Below are 16,789 nucleotides of genomic sequence, written 5' to 3'. Positions count from 1 at the left end.
CCTATGGGTCTCTATGGGTTCTATGGGTCCCTATGGGTCCCTATGGGTCTCTATGGGTCCCTATGGGTCCCTATGGGTCCCTATGATTTCTATGGGTCTCTATGGGTCCCCCTGGGTGTCTAAGGCCTCTGTGGGTCTCTATGGGGCAGGGGTGCCGCTGGTGTTCGAGGCGTTCGACTGGCCCCACGGCGTCTTCGTGGGCAGCGCCATGAGGAGCGAGGCCACGGCGGCCGCCGAGCACACCGGTGGGTCCTGCCCCACGGCGGCACCTCCGCCCCATGACCGGCCCCATAACTGACCCCTCTGCCCCGTAACCAGCCCCATAGCTCACCCCTCTGCCCCATAACTGACTCCTCTGCCCCATGACCGGCCCCATAACTGACCCCTCTGCCCCATAACTGACCCCTCTGCCCCGTAACCAGCCCCATAACTGACCCCTCTGCCCCATAACCAGCCCCATAACTGACCCCTCTGCCCCATGACTGACCCCTCTGCCCCATAACCAGCCCCATAACTGACCCCTCTGCCCCATAACTGACCCCTCTGCCCCATAACCAGCTCCTCTGCCCCATAGCTGACCCCTCTGCCCCATGACTGGCCCCTCTGCCCCATAACCAGCCCCATAACTGACCCCTCTGCCCCATTACTGATCCCTCTGCCCCATAACCAGCCCTATAACTGACCCCTGTGCCCCGTAACTGACCGCTCTGCCCTATAACCAGCTTCTCTGCCCCATAACCTGCCCCACAACCTGCTCCTTCTGCCCCATAAGCTGCTCCTTCTGTCCCATAACTTGCCTATTCCACCCCATAACTTGACACCACCCCGTGACTTGAACCTTTCCCCAAAATCCCCATTTTTCCCCCCAAACCCCCATGTTTCCCCCAAATCCCCCCACATTTCCCCCCCATAACCCCCATATTTCCCCCCAAATCCCCCATTCCCTCAAACCCCCATGTTTCCCCCAAATCCCCCGTATTTCTCTCTAAATCTCCCCATATTGCCCCCCATATTTCCCCAAACCCCCCAAACTCCCCCCCAAATTCCCCCCATAACGCCCATATTTCCCCCAAACCCCCATATTTCCCCCAAATCTCCCCCATATCCCCCAAACCCCCATATTTCCCCCCATATTTCCCCCCATAACCCCCACATTCCCCCAAACCCCCCCATATTCCCCCCAAACCCCCATATTTCCCCCATATTCCCCCCAAACCCCCAAATTCCCCATATTTCCTCCAAATCCCCATATTTCCCCTGAACCCCCCACTTTTCCCCCCATATTTCCCCCCAAACCCCCCACATTCCCCCCAAACCCCCATATTTCCCCCATATTTCCCCCCATAACCCCATATTTCCCCCAAACCCCCACATTTCCCCCATATTCCCCCCAAACCCCCATATTCCCCATATTTCCCCCGAACCCTCCATTTTTTCCCCCACTTTTCCCCCCATATTTCCCCCCAAACCCCCCATATTTCCCCCCATAACCCCCACATTCCCCCCAAACCCTCATATTTCCCCCAAACCCCCAAATTCCCCATATTCCCCCCAAACCCCCATATTCCCCATATTTCCCCCAAATCCCCATATTTCCCCTGAACCCCCATTTTTTCCCCCACTTTTCCCCCCATATTTCCCCCCAAACCCCCCCATTCCCCCCAAACCCCCATATTTCCCCCATATTTTCCCCGTATACCCCATATTTCCCCCAAACCCCCATATTTCCCCCATACCCCCATATTTCCCCCACATTCCCATATTTCCCCCAAACCCCCCATTTTTTCCCCCACTTTCCCCCCATATTTCCCCCCATAACCCCATATTTCCCCCAAACCCCCATATTTCCCCCAAATCTCCCCCATATCCCCCAAACCCCCATATTCTCCCCAAACCCCCATATTCCCCATATTCCCCCCAAATCCCCATATTTCCCCCCAAACCCCCCACATTCCCCCCAAACCCCCATATTTCCCCCATATTCCCATATTTCCCCCCATAACCCCATATTTCCCCCAAACCCCCACTTTTCCCCCCATATTTCCCCCATATTTCCCCCAAACCCCCCATATTTCCCCCAAACCCCCCATATTTCCCCCATATTTCCCCCAAACCCCCACTTTTCCCCCCATATTTCCCCCATATTTCCCCCAAACCCCCCATATTTCCCCCAAACCCCCCATATTTCCCCCATATTTCCCCCCAAACCCGCCGGCCCCCCCCCGTAACGCCGCGTCTCGGCCGCCGCCCCCCCCCCGCAGGCGGCCGCCTGCTGCACGACCCCTTCGCCATGCGCCCGTTCTTCGGCTACAACGCGGCCCGGCACCTCTCCCATTGGCTGGCGCTGGGCGCCCGGCCCCGCCCCGCGGGGGCCCCGCCCCTCCCGCGCCTCTTCCACGTCAACTGGTTCCTGCGCGACGACGCCACCGGCAGCGCCGCCTGGCCGGGCTTCGGCCACAACATCCGCGTGCTGGCCTGGATCTGCCGGCGCGTGCAGGGGGCGGAGCCGGCGCGGGCCACGCCCATCGGCTGGTTCCCATTGGAGGGGGCGCTGGGGGTGGGCGGGGACGAGCACAGGAAGTTGTTCCCGCTCAGCAAAGCCTTCTGGGAGCGGGAAACGCGAGAGCTCAGGCGCTTCTACCTGGAGAATTACGGCGCCGAGCTGCCCAATCAGATCGCGGAGCAGCTGGAGGGGCTGGAGGGGCGGGTCCGAGCCATGTAGGGGGCGGCCATCTTGCGGCGGCCATCTTGGCGCGGCGGCCATCTTGGATTAAAGACCTGCAACCGATTTGAGGCCTTTCCCCACCGATTTCGCGACGTCTCGGCCGCTTTGGCCCCGTTCCCACCCAGTCCGCGACCGCTTTGAGCCGTTTCGACCCCGTTTCGACCCCGTTTCGACCCAATTTGGCCGCATTCCAACCCAACTTGGCCCCATTTCGGCCCAATTCACAGGGCTTTGGACCCAGTTCGGAGCCATTCCAACCCCATTTCGACCCAATTTGGAGCCAGTTTGGCCCCATTTCGACCTAATTTGCAGCCAGTTTCGACCCAGTTTAGCCGCATTCTGACCCAATTTGGTCCCATTTCAACCCAATTTGCAGCCAGTTTCGAGCCCACTTCAACCCAGTTTGGCCCCATTCTGACCCAACTTGGCCCCATTTCGACCCAATTTGGAGCCAGTTTATCGCCATTTCGACCCAATTTGTTGCCCTTTTGACCCAATTTGGCCCCGTTCTGACCCAGTTTGGCCCCGTTCTGACCCAGTTTGGCCCCGTTCTGACCCAGTCTGGAGCCATTCCAACCCCATTTCGACCCAATTTGGAGCCAGTTCGGCCCCATTTTTACCCAGTTTGGCCCCATTCTGACCCAATTTGGTGCCATTTGGACCCCATTTGGAACCAGTTTGGCCCCATTTCGACCTAATTTGCAGGCAGTTTCCACCCCATTTCGACCCAGTTTAGCCCCATTCTGACCCAATTTGGCCCCATTTGGAACCAGGTCGGCCCCATTTTGACCCAGTTTGGCCCCATTCTGACCCAATTTGGCCCCATTTCAACCCAATTTGGAGCCAGTTTATCGCCATTTGGACCCAATTTGTTGCCCTTTTGACCCAATTTAGTCCCATTCTGATCCAGTTTGGCCCCGTTCTGACCCAGTTTGGCTCCATTCTGACCCAGTTTGGCCCCATTTCGACCCCAGTTTGACCCATTTTGTTGCCATTTCGACCCCATTTTCACCCAATTTTAGCCCAATTTGCAGCCCTTTCGACCCCGGTTTGACCCAGTTTCCACCCAATTTGGCCCCATTTCCACCCAATTTGAAGCTGGTTTGATGCAGTTTGGAGCCACTTCAACCCCAGTTTGGTCCCATTTGGCCCAATTTTGACCCATTTTGGCCCAGTTTGGCACCATTTCGACCCCATTTCAAACCTATTTGGCCCCATTTTGCCCCAATTTAGAGCCACTTCACCCCATTTTTGGCCCATTCTGACCCAATTCGGTGCCATTTCGAGCCCGTTTTGACCCAATTCGGTCCCATTCTGACCCAATTTAGAGTCATTTTACCCATTTTGCCCCATTTCCCCTGTCCCCGCCCCCTCATTGGCCCCCACCCTTTTGTGGGCGTGGCCAACACCACCCCCACCCCCCCCCCAACCAATCAGAGTGCGGCGCTTACCTCTCCCATCACGTGACGCCGCCCTCGGCCAATCAGCGCCGGCCCCGCCCCTTCCGGTTCCCACCAGAGCGGCGGCAGCACCGACAGGTGGGGGGGGGGCGGCACGGAGCCTCCTGATTGGTCCGTTCCCCCGGGGAAACCGCTCCTGATTGGCTGGAATTTGGGGGGGGGGGGGGGGGTGTCGGATGTAAACAGGAAGTGGCCCCCGATGGGTTCCCACGGCAGGGGGGAAGAGGAGGAAGTGACGTCACAGGAAGCGGAGCTGGCGCTGGGATTGGCCGAGCTGCTGCGGAGGTAAAAAAAAAACCAAACAAAAAACTGGGGGTTTTGGGGCATTTTGGGCGATTTTCTGGCGGGGGGGGGGAGGGGTGGAAACAGCCCCTCCCCCCCCCGGCTCAAGCGCCCCCTGGTGGGACCCGCAGGGACCGAGAGAACGAGCCGGGGGCGGAGCCTGCGCGGGGGGGCGGGGCCACAGGTAACGCCCGGACGCCGGGGTCCCTTGGGGCACTCCTGGGTCCCTCCCGAACTCCTGGGTCCCTCGGGGCACTCCTGGGTCCCCCCGAACTCCTGGGTCCCTTGGGGCACTCCTGGGTCCCTTGGGGCACTCCCGGGTCCCTCCCGAACTCCTGGGTCCGTTGGGGCACTCTTGGGTCCCTCCCACTCTCCTGGGTCCTTTGGGGCACTCCCGGGTCCCTCCCCGAACTCCTGGGTCCCTCCCGAACTCCTGGGTCCCTCCCACACTCCTGGGTCCCCCCCGAACTCCTGGGTCCCTTGGGGCACGCCTGGGTCCCTTGGGGCACTCCTGGGTCCCTCCCGAACTCCTGGGTCCTCCCCGAACTCCTGGGTCCCTCCCAAACTCCTGGGTCCCTCCCGAACTCCTGGGTCCCTCCCGCACTCCTGGGTCCCCCCCGAACTCCTGGGTCCCTTGGGGCACGCCTGGGTCCCTTGGGGCACTCCTGGGTCTCCCTTGAACTCTGGGTCCCCCTTGAACTCCTGAGTCCCTTGGGGCACTCCTGGGTCCCTCCCGAACTCCTGGGTCCTTTGGGGCACTCCTGGGTCCTCCCTGAACTCCTGCGTCCCTCCCGAACTCCTGGGTCCTTTGGGGCACTCCTGGGTCCCCCCCGAACTCCTGGATCCCTCCCGAACTCCTGGGTCCTTTGGGGCACTCGTGGGTCCCCCCCGAACTCCTGGGTCCCTTGGGGCACTCCTGGGTTCCCCCCGAACTCCCGGCTCCCCCTTGAACTCCTGGGTCCCCTGGGGCACTCCTGGGTCCCTTTCTGGCTGCACCCCCATTGGGGTGGGGGTGTGGGGGGGGTCTCTGACGTCATGGCCCCGCCCCCAGCCCCGCCCCCTCTGGCCAATCACGAGCTGCGGCTGCAGCTGGAGCTGGGGCGGGGGAGGGGCCCGGGGGGACCCGCCCCCCACGAGGAGAATCTGCCCCGAATGCTGCAGCAGGTGAGGGGCTGGGCGCTGGGGGGCTATGGGGCGCTATGGGGCGCTATAGGGCTCTATGGGGCTATGGGGCACTATGGGGCTCTATGGGGCTATGGGGCTCTATAGCGCTATGGGGCACTATGGGGCTATGGGGCACTATGGGGCTACGGGGCACTATGGGCCTCTATGGGGCTATGGGGCTCTATAGCGCTATGGGGCACTATGGGGCACTATGGGGCTACGGGGCACTATGGGGCTCTATGGGGCTCTATGGGGCTATGGGGCTCTATGGCGCTATGGGGCACTATGGGGCTATGGGGCACTATGGGGCTACGGGGCTCTATGGGGCTCTATGGGGCTATGGGGGCATGGGGGCTAGGGGGCGCTATGGGGCGCTATGGGGGTCTATGGGGCGCTATGGGGCTCTATGGGGCGCTATGGGGCTATGGGGCTCTATAGGGCTCTATGGGGCTCTATGCGGCTCTATGGGGCTATGGGGCACTATGGGGCTATGGGGCTCTATGGGGCTCTATGGGGCTCTATGGGGCTATGGGGCTCTATGGGGCTCTATGGGGCTATGGGGCACTATGGGGCTATGAGGCACTATGGGGCTCTATGGGTCCCCATTGGTCTCTATGGCTCCCCATGGCTCCCTGTGCATCCCTATGGCTCCCTATGGTCCCTATGGGTCCCTATGGGTCCCTATGGGTCTCTATGGGTCTCTATGGCTCCCCATGGCTCCCTATGGGTCCCTATGGCTCCCTACGGCCCCTATGGCTCCCTATGGCTCCCTATGGGTCCCTATGGCTCCCTACGGTCCCTATGGCTCCCTATGGGTCTCTATGGGTCCCTATGGTCTCTATGGGTCTCTGTGGTCCCTATGGCTCCCTACGGTCCCTATGGGTCCCTATGGCTCCCTATGGTCTCTGTGGGTCCCTATGGTCCCTATGGGTCTCTATGGGTCCCTATGGCTCCCCATGGGTCCCTATGGGTCCCTATGGGTCCCTATGGCTCCCTATGGTCTCTGTGGGTCCCTATGGTCCCTATGGGTCTCTATGGGTCCCTATGGCTCCCCATGGGTCCCTATGGGTCCCTATGGGTCCCTATGGCTCCCTATGGGTCCCTATGGCTCCCTACGGCCCCTATGGCTCCCTACGGTCCCTATGGGTCCCTATGGCTCCCTACGGTCCCTATGGGTCCCTATGGCTCCCTACGGCCCCTATGGCTCCCTATGGCTCCCTATGGGTCTCTATGGGTCCCTATGGTCCCTATGGGTCTCTGTGGTCCCTATGGCTCCCTACGGTCCCTATGGCTCCCTACGGCCCCTATGGGTCTCTCTGGTCCCTATGGCTCCCTATGGTCCCTATGGCTCCCTACGGTCCCTATGGCTCCCCACGGCCCCTACAGGTCCCTCTGTCTCTGTTCCAGCGCCAGTGGGGCCGCTGCCGCCACAGCAGCTTCTCCCCGGGGGAGCAAACGCTGCTGAGCTCCCAGTAAGCGCCTCCCCGCCCCAAACCCGCCCCACACCCCGCCCGAAGCGGCCCCCCCACACCCCGCCGTGTCCCCCCGCCGCAGCTTCCTCCCCAACCGCGTCGCCTTCGCCGACTCGTACCCGCAAAAGGCGTTTTGCGGCGTCTTCGACCCCAATGGCGACGCCTTCGTGTCCGCCTGCCAAGGTGAGGCAGCTGAGCGACGGGCCGCCCGGCCAATGGGAGCGCGGCGCCGCCGCGCCGGAGCCAATGGGAGGGCGCGGAGAGGGGGTGAAAGTCCCGCCTCCCCGCCGCGCGGCGCGAAGCGCTGAGGGACAAGGGGGCGGGCCAATGGGAGCGCGGCGCCTGAGCGGCGCGGCCAATAGGAGGACGAGGAGTGTGTGTGAGGGGGTGGAAGTCCCGCCCTCCAGCGGCGCGAAGCGGGCGGGCCAATGGGAGCGCGGCGCGGCGCGGGGCAGCCAATAGGAAGGCGAGGTTGGGCGGATCGGCCCGCCCCCGCCCGGGACGAGGCGATGAGTGACGCGCGGCGCGGCCAATCAGAGCGCGCCCGCCACAGCCGGCGCCGCTCAGACCCTTGGTCGCCCCCAAAATCCCCCCAAAACTCCACAAAATTCGCCTAAATGCCCTCAAATTCACCCCAGAACCCTTCAGCTCACCCCAAAGTTCCCGAAATTCACCCCGGAGCCTCGCAAATCCGCCCTAAATTCCCCGCAAAGTCTCCCCGGCCCGGCGCCGCCGCTGACGGACAGGGGGGCGGGCCAATGGGAGCGCGGCGCCGCGCCGCGCAGCCAATAGGAGGCCGAGGAGGCGGGTGAAAGTCCCGCCTCCCGGCGCCGAGGCGCGAAGCGCTGACGGACAAGGGGACGGACCAATAGGAGCGCGGCGCGGCGCAGCCAATGGGAACGCGAGTGCTGGCGGCGCGTCCCGCCCCCGCGGGCGGGACGCCGCGCTGATTGACGCGCGGCTCCTCCAATCAGCGCACTCCCTCCCGCGGGCTCAGCCAATCAAAAAAAAAACCCCCAAACCCGGCTTTTTCTCCCCAAATCTCCCCCTGCAGACCAAACCCTGCGGCTGTACCGGTGCCGCGGCGGGGGGATGAAGCTGTTCCGCACGTTTGCGGGGCGGGACGTGGGATGGAGCATCCTGGACGTGGTGTTCAGCCCCGACGGCTCGCGCTGCTTCTACTGCAGCTGGTCTGACTACGGTGAGGGGGCGGGGCCTAAGGGCGGGGGCGTGGCTTAGAGGCGGGGGGCGGGGCTTAAAGGTTGGGGCATGGCCTAAAGACCGGGGGGCGTGGCCTAAAGGAGGGGGCGTGGCTTTAAGGCCGGGTTGTGGCTTAAAGGCAGGGGTGTGGCCTAAAGGAGGGGGCGTGGCCTAAAGGCGGGGGCGTGGCCTAAAGGAGGGGGCGTGGCCTAAAGGAGGGGGCGTGGCCTAAAGGCGGGGGCGTGGCCTAAAGGAGGGGGCGTGGCCTAAAGGAGGGGGCGTTTCTTAAAGGCTGGGGGCGTGGCCTAAGGGCTGGGGGCGTGGCTTAAAGGCTGAGGGCGTGGCCAGGCGGGGGCGTGGCTTAAAGCCTGGGGGCGTGGCCGGGGGAGGGGGTGTGGCTTAAAGGCTGGGGGCGTGGCCAGACCCCCACCAAGGGGTCTGGTCCCATTGGTTTCTATGAGGGGGGGCATGGCTTAAAGGCGGAGGGCGTGGCCAGCGCCTGACGAGGCTCCGCCCCCTCCGCCTCTGGCCCCGCCCAGTCCACGTGATTGACATCTACGGGGAGGACGACGCGCAGGCGGCGCTGGATCTGCGGTGGGAATGGGGGGCACTGGGAGGGACTGGGAGGGACTGGGAGGGAACTGGGAGGGAACCGGGATGGACTGGGAGGGACTGGGAGGGAACCGGGATGGACTGGGAGGGACTGGGAGGGACTGGGTTGGGATTGGGAGGGGACTGGGGAGACCGGGGGAACTGGGAGTCAATCAATGGGGGTCAATGGGGATCAGTGGGGGTCAATGGGGGACAATGGGGTCAATGGGGGGCAATGGGGTCAATGGCGTCAATGGGGGTTGATGGGTGTCAAGGGGAGTCAATGGGGGTCAATGGGGGACAATGGGGTCAATGGGGGTCAATGGGGGTCAATGGTGGTCGATGGGAGTCAATGGGGGTCAGTGGGGGACAATGGGGTCAATGGGGATCAGTGGGGGTTAATGGGGGTTAATTGGGTCAATGGGGGTTAATTGGGGTTAATGGGGTTAATGGCATCAATGGGGGGCAATGGGGGTCAATGGCGTCAATGGGGGTCGATGGGAGTCAAGGGGAGTCAACGGGGGTCAGTGGGGGTCAATGGGGGTCAGTGGGGTCAATGGGGGGCAATGGGGGTCAATGGCGTCAATGGGGGTCGATGGGAGTCAAGGGGAGTCAACGGGGGTCAGTGGGGGTCAATGGGGTCAATGGGGGCAATGGGGGTCAATGGCATCAATGGGGGTCGATGGGAGTCAAGGGGAGTCAATGGGGGTCAGTGGGGGTCAATGGGGGTCAATGGGGGTCAATGGGGTCAATGGGAGTCAACGGGGGTCAACGGGGGTCAATGGGAGTCAATGGGTTTCAGTGGGGGTCAATGGGATCAATGGGGGTCAATGGGGTCAATGGGGGTCAATGGGGTCAATGGGAATCAATGGGGGTCCATGGGGTTCAGTGGGGGTCAATGGGGGTCAATGGGGTCAATGGGGGTCAATGGAGATCAATGGGGATCAATGGGAGTCAATGGGGGTCAATGGGGTCAATGGGGGTCAGTGGGGTCAATGGGAGTCTACGGGGGTCAACAGGGGTCAACGGGGGTCAATGGGGGTCAATGGGGTTCAGTGGGGTCAGTGGGGTCAAGGGGAGTCAATGGGATCAATGGGGGTCAATGGGGGTCAATGGGGTCAACGGGGGTCAGTGGGATCAATGGGGGTCAATGGGGTCAACGGGGGTCAGTGGGGTTCAACAGGGGTCAACGGGGTCAAGGGGCAGGAAGTGGGCGGGGCCGTGCCCGGTGGGCGTGTCCCGGTGCCAGCCCCGCCCCTCGCGCAGCCCCCGCGAGCGCCGCTTCGCCGTGTTCTCATTGGCCGTGGGGCCGGGGGGCGGGGAGGTGCTGGGCGGGGCCAACGACGGCTGCATCTACGGCTACGACCTGGCGGCCCAGAGGAGGGTGCTCAAGGTCAGGGGCAGGGGAACACGACGGGGGGACTGGGGGGGACTGGGGGGGACTGGGAGGGACTGGGGGGTCACTGGGATGGACTGGGAGGGAACTGGGATGAACTGGGATGAACTGGGAGGGACTGGGAGGGACCGGAGGGTCACTGGGATGAACTGGGAGACACTGGGGAGGTCACTGGGAGGGACTGGGAGACACTGGGGGGGTCACTGGGATGAACTGGGAGGGACTGGGGGGTCACTGGGATGAACTGGGATGAAGTGGGAGGGACTGGGAGGGACTGCGGGGTCACTGGGGTGAACTGGGATGAACTGGGAGGGACTGGGAGGGACTGGGGGGTCACTGGGATGAACTGGGATGAAGTGGGAGGGACTGGGAGGGACTGCGGGGTCACTGGGGTGAACTGGGATGAACTGGGAAGGACTGGGAGGGACTGGGGGGGTCACTGGGATGAACTGGGATGAACTGGGAGGGACTGCGGGGTCACTGGGATGGACTGGGGCGATACTGGGGTGATACTGGGAGGGGAATTGGGGTCACTGGGAGACACTGGGAGTTACTGGGGTGTTACTGGGAGGGTGTTTGGGGTCACTGGGCTGAACTGGGATGAACTGGGAGGGACTGGGAGGGACTGCGGGGTCACTGGGGTGAACTGGGATGAACTGGGAGGGACTGGGAGGGACTGGGGGGGTCACTGGGATGAACTGGGATGAACTGGGAGGGACTGCGGGGTCACTGGGATGAACTGGGATGAACTGGGAGGGACTGCGGGGTCACTGGGCTGAACTGGGCTGAACTGGGAGGGAGCAGCAGAGGCGGGGTCACGCGGGCCCGGGGCGACCCCGGCGACCTTGGCCGTTCGCCGCCAGGTGTCGGCGCACGAGGACGACGTGAACGCGGTGGCGCTGGAGGCGGGCGAGGGGCGGCTGCTGCTCTCCGGCGGCGACGACGGCGCCGTGCGCGGCTGGGACCGGCGGCTCCTGCAGGGGGCGCCGGGCGGCGGGCGCGACCGGCCCCGCCCCGTCCTCACCCTGGCCGGCCACCGCGATGGCGTCACCTTCCTGCACCCCCGGGTGACAGCGGCGCTGGGGGCTCCGGGGGGTTGAGGGACTGGGAGATACTGAGTTAATCAGTGGGGGTCAATGGGGGTCAACGGGGGCCAACGGGGGTCAATGGGGGTCAACGGGGGTCAATGGGGATCAATGGAAATGAATGGGAGTCAACGGGGGTCAATGGGGGTCAACGGGGGTCAATGGAAATCAGTGGGAGTCAACGGGGGGCAATGGGGGTAAATGGAAATGAATGGGGGTCAATGGGGGTCAATGGCGGTCAACGGGGGCCAATGGGGATCAATGGAAATCAGTGGGAGTCAACGGGGGGCAATGGGGGTCAATGGGGGTCAATGGGGGTCAACGGGGGCCAATGGGGATCAATGGAAATCAGTGGGAGTCAACGGGGGCAATGGGAGTCAATGGGGGTCAATGGGGGTCAACGGGGGTCAACGGGGGCCAATGGGGGTCAATGGGGGTCAACAGGGGTCAATGGGGATCAATGGAAATGAATGGGAGTCAATGGGGGTCAATGGGGACCAATAGTGGTCAATGGGATCAACGGGAATCAACGGGGGCCAATGGGGTCAATGGAAGTCAATAGAGTCAATGGGGGTTAATGGGAGTCAATGGGGGTCAATGGGGGTCAATGGGGGTCAGTGGGGGTCAATGGCGATCAGTGGGGGTCAATAGAGGTCAATGGGGATCAATGGGGGTCAATGGGGATCAATGGGGTCAATGGGAGTCAATAGAGTCAATGGGGGTCAATGGGGGTCAATGGGGGTCAATGGGGTCAATGGGGGTCAATGGGGGTCAATGGGGGTCAATGGGAGTCAATAGGGTCAATGGGGGTCAATGGGGGTCAGTGGGGGTCAGTGGGGTCCATAGGGGTCCATGGGGTCCATGGGGGTCTGGGGGGTCAAGGGGGTCCATGGGGGTCAATAGGGATCAATGGGGTCAATGGGGTCCATGGGGGTCAACGGGGGTCAATGGGCCTCAATGGGGTCAATGGAGCAATGGGGTCAATGGGGGTCAAGGGGGTCAAGGGGGTCAAGGGGAGTCAATAGAGTCAATGGGGGTCAATGGGATCAATGGGGGTCAGGGGGGTCAATGGGGTCAATGGGGGTCAATGGGATCAATGGGGATCAGGGGGGTCAATGGGGTCAATGGGGTCAATGGAGCAATGGGGGTCAATGGGGGTCAATGGGAGTCAATAAGGATCAATGGGGGTAAATGGGGTCAATGGGGGTCCATGAGGGTCCATGGGGTAAATGGGGGTCAATGGGGTCAATGGGGTCAATGGGGTCAATGGGGGTCAATGGGGTCAATGGGGTCCATGGGGGTCCATGGGGGTCAATGGGGTCAATGGGGGTCCATGGGGTCAATGGGGTCAATGGGGGTCCATGGGGGTCCATGGGGCAACGGGGCCAATGGGCCGGCCCGAAGCGGCGCGCGCTGTCCGGGCCGGCGCGACGCGGCCGTCCCCGCCGCAGGGCGACGGGCGCTACCTGGTGAGCAACTCCAAGGACCAGTCGGCCAAGCTCTGGGACCTGCGGCTCCCGGCCGGCCCCGCCGTCATGGCCGCCGCCCGCCGCGCCGTGGCCAATCAGAGCTGGGATTACCGCTGGCAGCCGGCCCCGCCCACCGGTGAGGGGCGGAGCCCGGGAGGGCCAATCAGGGCGCGGGACAGCGCTGGGAGAGGGGGCGGGGTTCCGGGGAGGGGAACTGGGGGTCACTGGGGGGTTGGGAGGGACTGGGAGACACTGGGAGACACTGGGAGGGAACTGGGATGGACTGGGAGGGAACTGGGAGGGACTGGGAGGGAACTGGGAGGGACTGGGAGGGACTGGGAGGGACTCGGATGAACTGGGAGGGAACTGGGATGGACTGGGAGGGAACTGGGAGGGAACTGGGAGACACTGGGAGGGACTGGGGGGTCACTGGGATGAACTGGGAGAGACTGGGAGGGACTGGGAGGGACTGGGGGGTCACTGGGATGAACTGGGAGACACTGGGAGGGACTGGGAGGGACTGGGGGGTCACTGGGATGAACTGGGAGACACTGGGAGGGAACTGGGATGGACTGGGAGACACTGGGGGGTCACTGGGAGGGACTGGGAGGGACTGGGATGGACTGGGAGACACTGGGGGGTCACTGGGACGGACTGGGAGGGACTCGGATGAACTGGGAGGGAACTGGGAGACACTGGGAGGGACTGGGGGGTCACTGGGATGAACTGGGAGACACTGGGAGGGAACTGGGATGGACTGGGAGGGAACTGGGAGGTACTGGGGGGGTCATTGGGATCAACTGGGATGAACTGGGAGACACTGGGAAGGAACTGGGATGAACTGGGAGGGGACTGGGATGTTACTGCGAGGAACTGGGAGGGGATTTGGGGTCACTGGGAGGGACTGGGATGATACTGGGAGGCACTGGGAGAGAACTGGGAGTCACTGGGAGTTGCTGGGAAGGGGTTTGGGGGTCACTGGGAGGGACTGGGATGAATTGGGATGATACTGGGATGAACTGGGAGGAACTGGGAGGGAATTGGGATGAACTGGGAGGGAACTGGGATGCACTGGGATGATACTGGGATGAACTGGGAAGGAACTGGGTGACACTGGGGGGTCACTGGGATGAACTGGGGGGTCACGGAAATGAACTGGGATGAACTGGGAGTCACTGAGATGAACTGGGAGAGACTGGGAGGATCACTGGGATGAACTGGGAGGGACTAGGATGTTACTGGGATGAACTGGGACAGAATTGGGCTGAACTGGGCTGAACTGGGAGGGACTAGGGGGGTCACTGGGATGAACTGGGCTGAACTGCGAGGGAACTGGGATGAACTGGGATGATACTGGGATGAACTGGGAAGGAACTGGGTGACACTGCGGGGTCACTGGGATGAACTGGGGGGTCACGGAAATGAACTGGGATGAACTGGGAGTCACTGAGATGAACTGGGAGAGACTGGGAGGATCACTGGGATGAACTGGGAGGGACTAGGATGTTACTGGGATGAACTGGGACAGAATTGGGCTGAACTGGGCTGAACTGGGAGGGACTGGGGGGGGTCACTGGGCTGAACTGGGCTGAACTGGGAGGGAACTGGGATGAACTGGGATGATACTGGGATGAACTGGGAGGGAACTGGGAGGGATTGGGCTGAACTGGGAGGGACTGGGATGAACTGGGAGGGACTGGGCTGAACTGGGAGGCACTGGGCTGAACTGGGCTGAACTGGGAGGGACTGGGATGCCCTGGTTTCCCACAGCCCGCGGTTGCCGTGGCAACGGGGGGGCGTGGCCCGCATCCCCGAGGCCCCGCCCCGCTTTGATTTTCCAGCCAATCCGGCGCCGTTGCCGGGCGACCGCTCGCTGATGACGTTCCGCGGCCACGTGGTGCTGCACACGCTGCTGCGCTGCCGCCTGGCCCCGCCCCCCGGCCCGGCCGGCGGCCAATACCTGAGCGCCGCCTGCGCCACGGGCGCTGTGATTGGTCAGCGGGAAAGGGGCGGGGCTGCCGCCGGGGCGGCGGGGTTTAAGTGAATGGGGGGATCGGTGGGGCGGGCATGGGGCTCTATGGGGCTCTATGGGGCGGGTATGGGGCTCTATGGGGCTCCATGGGGCGGTTATGGGGCTCTATGGGGCTCTATGGGGTGGTTATGGGGCTCTATGGGGCTCTATGGGGCTCTATGGGGTGGTTATGGGGCTCTATGGGGCGGTTATGGGGCTCTATGGGGCTCTATGGGGCGGTTATGGGGCTCTATGGGGCTCTATGGGGTGGTTATGGGGCTCTATGGGGCGGTTATGGGGCTCTATGGGGCTCTATGGGGTGGTTATGGGGCTCTATGGGGTGGTTATGGGGCTCTATGGGGCGGTTATGGGGCGGTTATGGGGCTCTACGGGGCGGTTATGGGGCTCTATGGGGCTCTATGGGGTGGTTATGGGGCTCTATGGGTCACTTATGGGGCTCTATGGGGCGGTTATAGGGCTCTATGGGGCAGTTATGGGGCGGTTATGGGGCGGTTATGGGTCACTTATGGGGCTCTATGGGGCGGTTATGGGGCTCTATGGGGCTCTATGGGGCTCTATGGGGCACTGTGGGGTCCCTATGGGTCCCTATGGGTCCCAATGGGGCCCTATGGGCGGGGCCCGGGGGGGCGTGTCCCCGCTGAGCCGTCCAATGGCGTCGCAGTGTACGACGTGCTGACCGGGCGGGTCGTGCGGCGCTTGGCCAATCACGGCGCCTGCGTGCGCGACGTCAGCTGGCACCCGCGCGGCGATTGGCTGGCCAGCGCCTCGGTGGGCGGGGCTTCGGGGGGCTCTACGGGGCTCTATGGGGCTCTATGGGGCATCTATGGGGTCCTATGGGGGATCTATGGGGCACTGGGAGGGATCTATGGGGCTCTACGGGGTCCTATGGGGGATCTATGGGGCTCTACGGGGTCCTATGGGGCATCTATGGGGCTCTATGGGGTCCTATGGGGCATCTATGGGGCTCTATGGGGCACTGGGAGGGATCTATGGGGCATCTATGGGGCTCTACGGGGTCCTATGGGGGCTCTATGAGGTCCTATGGGGGATCTATGGGGATCTATGGGGCACTGGGAGGGATCTATGGGGCTCTATGGGGTCCTATGGGGCATCTATGGGGCTCTATGGGGTCCTATGGGGCATCTATGGGGCTCTATGGGGCACTGGGAGGGATCTATGGGGCATCTATGGGGATCTATGGGGTCCTATGGGGCATCTATGGGGCTCTATGGGGTCCTATGGGGGATCTATGGGGCTCTACGGGGTCCTATGGGGGATCTATGGGGCTCTATGGGGTCCTATGGGGGATCTATGGGGCTCTATGGGGCACTGGGAGGGATCTGTGGGGCTCTACAGGGTCCTATGGGGGATCTATGGGGTCCTATGGGGGATCTATGGGGCTCTATGGGGCAGTGGGGGGGATCTATGGGGCTCTATGGGGGATCTATGGGGCTCTATGGGGCACTGGGAGGGATCTATGGGGCTCTATGGGGCACTGGAAGACTCTGTGGGGCACATATGGGGTTCTATGGGGTAGTTATGGGGCTCTAGGGGGGATCTATGGGGCGCTGGGGGGGATATATGGGCACTTATGGGGCTCTATGGGGCACTTATGGGGCTCTTGGGGGTCGCTATGGGGCAGTTACGGGGCTCTATAGAGCACTTGTGGGGCCGGGGGGGGTCACTTATGGGTCACGGGGGGGGTGCGGGTGCCCGCGGTGTCACTTATGGGGCCGCCCCACATCTCCCCGCAGTGGGACGGCTCCATCCGCCTCTGGGACTACGGGGACCCGGCCTGACGCGTGGGGCTGCCCCACACGTGTGGGGCTGGGGGGGGGGCGGTGGGACCCACACGTGTGGGGCTGGGCTGCGACCCAGACGCCGGGGGCGGAATAAAGGGCTGCGACCCATAA

The 16,789-nt window shown here is 63.0% G+C and overlaps 3 protein-coding genes and 1 long non-coding RNA gene across 4 annotated transcripts in view; 3 read left to right on the top strand and 1 right to left on the bottom strand.

The window, feature by feature from the left end:
• Positions 1–2,774, top strand: part of PCK2 (phosphoenolpyruvate carboxykinase 2, mitochondrial) — a 24,441-nt gene extending 21,667 nt beyond the window's left edge. Inside the window, exons 8-9 of the mRNA XM_065653037.1 lie at positions 150–245; positions 2,262–2,774. Of these exons, the coding sequence (XP_065509109.1) occupies positions 150–245; positions 2,262–2,722 (557 nt within the window). The 3' untranslated portion in view covers positions 2,723–2,774. The remainder of the gene's footprint in view (positions 1–149; positions 246–2,261) is intronic.
• Positions 1–7,280, bottom strand: part of LOC135999473 (uncharacterized) — a 14,612-nt gene extending 7,332 nt beyond the window's left edge. The window contains exons 1-3 of the long non-coding RNA XR_010607693.1: positions 7,223–7,280; positions 4,177–4,462; positions 2,642–2,778 (exon numbers count right to left, since the gene is read on the bottom strand). This is a non-coding gene — a long non-coding RNA (uncharacterized LOC135999473). The remainder of the gene's footprint in view (positions 1–2,641; positions 2,779–4,176; positions 4,463–7,222) is intronic.
• On the top strand, positions 4,385–16,789 carry DCAF11 (DDB1 and CUL4 associated factor 11). The gene is made up of 13 exons (XM_065653025.1): positions 4,385–4,470; positions 4,599–4,651; positions 5,519–5,631; positions 7,039–7,103; positions 7,186–7,286; positions 8,158–8,304; positions 8,843–8,897; positions 10,161–10,287; positions 11,154–11,357; positions 12,827–12,980; positions 14,686–14,838; positions 15,538–15,644; positions 16,631–16,789. Exons 1-13 carry the CDS (start codon positions 4,385–4,387, stop codon positions 16,673–16,675), a joined length of 1,410 nt encoding a protein of 469 aa, XP_065509097.1. The 3' UTR covers positions 16,676–16,789.
• On the top strand, positions 15,679–16,534 carry LOC135999314 (uncharacterized). The gene is made up of 2 exons (XM_065652876.1): positions 15,679–16,202; positions 16,519–16,534. The coding sequence occupies exons 1-2, from the start codon at positions 15,679–15,681 to the stop codon at positions 16,532–16,534; spliced, it is 540 nt and encodes a 179-aa protein (XP_065508948.1).

Source organism: Caloenas nicobarica, chromosome 28, assembly GCF_036013445.1.
Source record: "Caloenas nicobarica isolate bCalNic1 chromosome 28, bCalNic1.hap1, whole genome shotgun sequence".
Lineage (NCBI taxonomy): Eukaryota > Metazoa > Chordata > Aves > Columbiformes > Columbidae > Caloenas > Caloenas nicobarica.
This window is presented reverse-complemented; position numbering and strand designations above follow the sequence as displayed.

Excerpts from the sequence above, each read along its gene's own strand:
- DCAF11 (XM_065653025.1), top strand. The coding sequence starts at position 4,385 with ATGGGTTCCCACGGCAGGGGGGAAGAGGAGGAAGTGACGTCACAGGAA. Across the intron at positions 10,288-11,153 it reads CCCAGAGGAGGGTGCTCAAG|GTGTCGGCGCACGAGGACGA; the intron begins GTCAGGGGCAGG and ends GTTCGCCGCCAG. Across the intron at positions 12,981-14,685 it reads GCAGCCGGCCCCGCCCACCG|CCAATCCGGCGCCGTTGCCG; the intron begins GTGAGGGGCGGA and ends TTGATTTTCCAG.
- LOC135999314 (XM_065652876.1), top strand. The coding sequence starts at position 15,679 with ATGGGGCTCTATGGGGCATCTATGGGGTCCTATGGGGGATCTATGGGG.